At 47.1% G+C, this 837-nt stretch overlaps 1 protein-coding gene across 11 annotated transcripts in view; it reads left to right on the top strand.

The window, feature by feature from the left end:
- The window catches only part of LOC133631572 (phosphatidylinositol 4-phosphate 5-kinase type-1 gamma-like), a 64,158-nt gene continuing 63,321 nt past the window's right edge, over nucleotides 1-837 (top strand). For all 11 annotated transcript variants that reach the window (XR_009821489.1, XM_062023917.1, XM_062023915.1 and 8 more), the window contains exons 1-2: nucleotides 1-206; nucleotides 279-335. Coding sequence is in view for 10 of the 11 variants with exons in the window: in XM_062023917.1 (XP_061879901.1) it covers nucleotides 137-206; nucleotides 279-335 (127 nt within the window). In the remaining variant the exon portion in view is untranslated. The remainder of the gene's footprint in view (nucleotides 207-278; nucleotides 336-837) is intronic.

Here is an 837-nt window from a genome sequence, read left to right as displayed (position 1 = left end):
GCGTGCTACGTCGCCAGTGAGACGACGCACGGCGCCAGATTCTCTCGCCGCCCATAATAAACCCAGTCTTCATATTTTCCGCACATGGAACTTATTTAATATCGGCACCATGGAGGTCGTCGTCTGAGGAGCCGGCATGGAGGCGGGAGGAGAAGGCGGGATGGAGGAGGACCCTTGCCTCGGTCTGCGCCTGCGCCTGCACACAGGTGTGTACGCGCCACTCTTTGTGTATTTGTTGTTGTTTTAAGTATTCCTTTGACCGTCACGTGTCGTCACAGACCAGCAGGCTGCCGCGACGGGGGACAGCGGCGGAGAAACGTCAACAACACCCGCAGGTCAGCAAGTACACTTGGGGAGTATTTCGCCCCCCAAAATGGGAGTTAAGACGTTGGAATGAATAATACGTAGACAAGCACATCCTCCCGACAAAATGTATAGTTCTCCTCCATAACCATCTTGTGTCTCCTCCATCCTCCATGATGACGATGACGTAATAACAACATGGAATTATAACATAATCCAAGCAGGATAATCCGCTCCAGAGAGAGCAACATGGTGCAGTTTAGGAATGTAGTTGAGAAATATAGTTGATCAATATAATCCTCTCAGCTGATCGCCACGCAGCTCTCAGGTGTGTCACTGAACAATATTTGGAGGGACGTAATAATGACAAGTATTAGTGATCAATCGCCATAAAATGACAAACAGTATTACTAATTGTAATGATCATAAAAGTGTAATTGGTGACTGCACTTAAGTCAGACATGGTAGACCAAGGGTGAACACATTTTTGTAGCAGGTGAGCTATTTATCAAATGATCAAATCAAGGTGATCTA

Source organism: Entelurus aequoreus, linkage group LG16 (genome assembly GCF_033978785.1).
Source record: "Entelurus aequoreus isolate RoL-2023_Sb linkage group LG16, RoL_Eaeq_v1.1, whole genome shotgun sequence".
In the NCBI taxonomy this organism is placed as follows: Eukaryota; Metazoa; Chordata; class Actinopteri; order Syngnathiformes; family Syngnathidae; genus Entelurus; species Entelurus aequoreus.
Note: the sequence above shows the minus strand (reverse complement) of the source record. Positions and strands in the feature narration are given on the sequence as shown.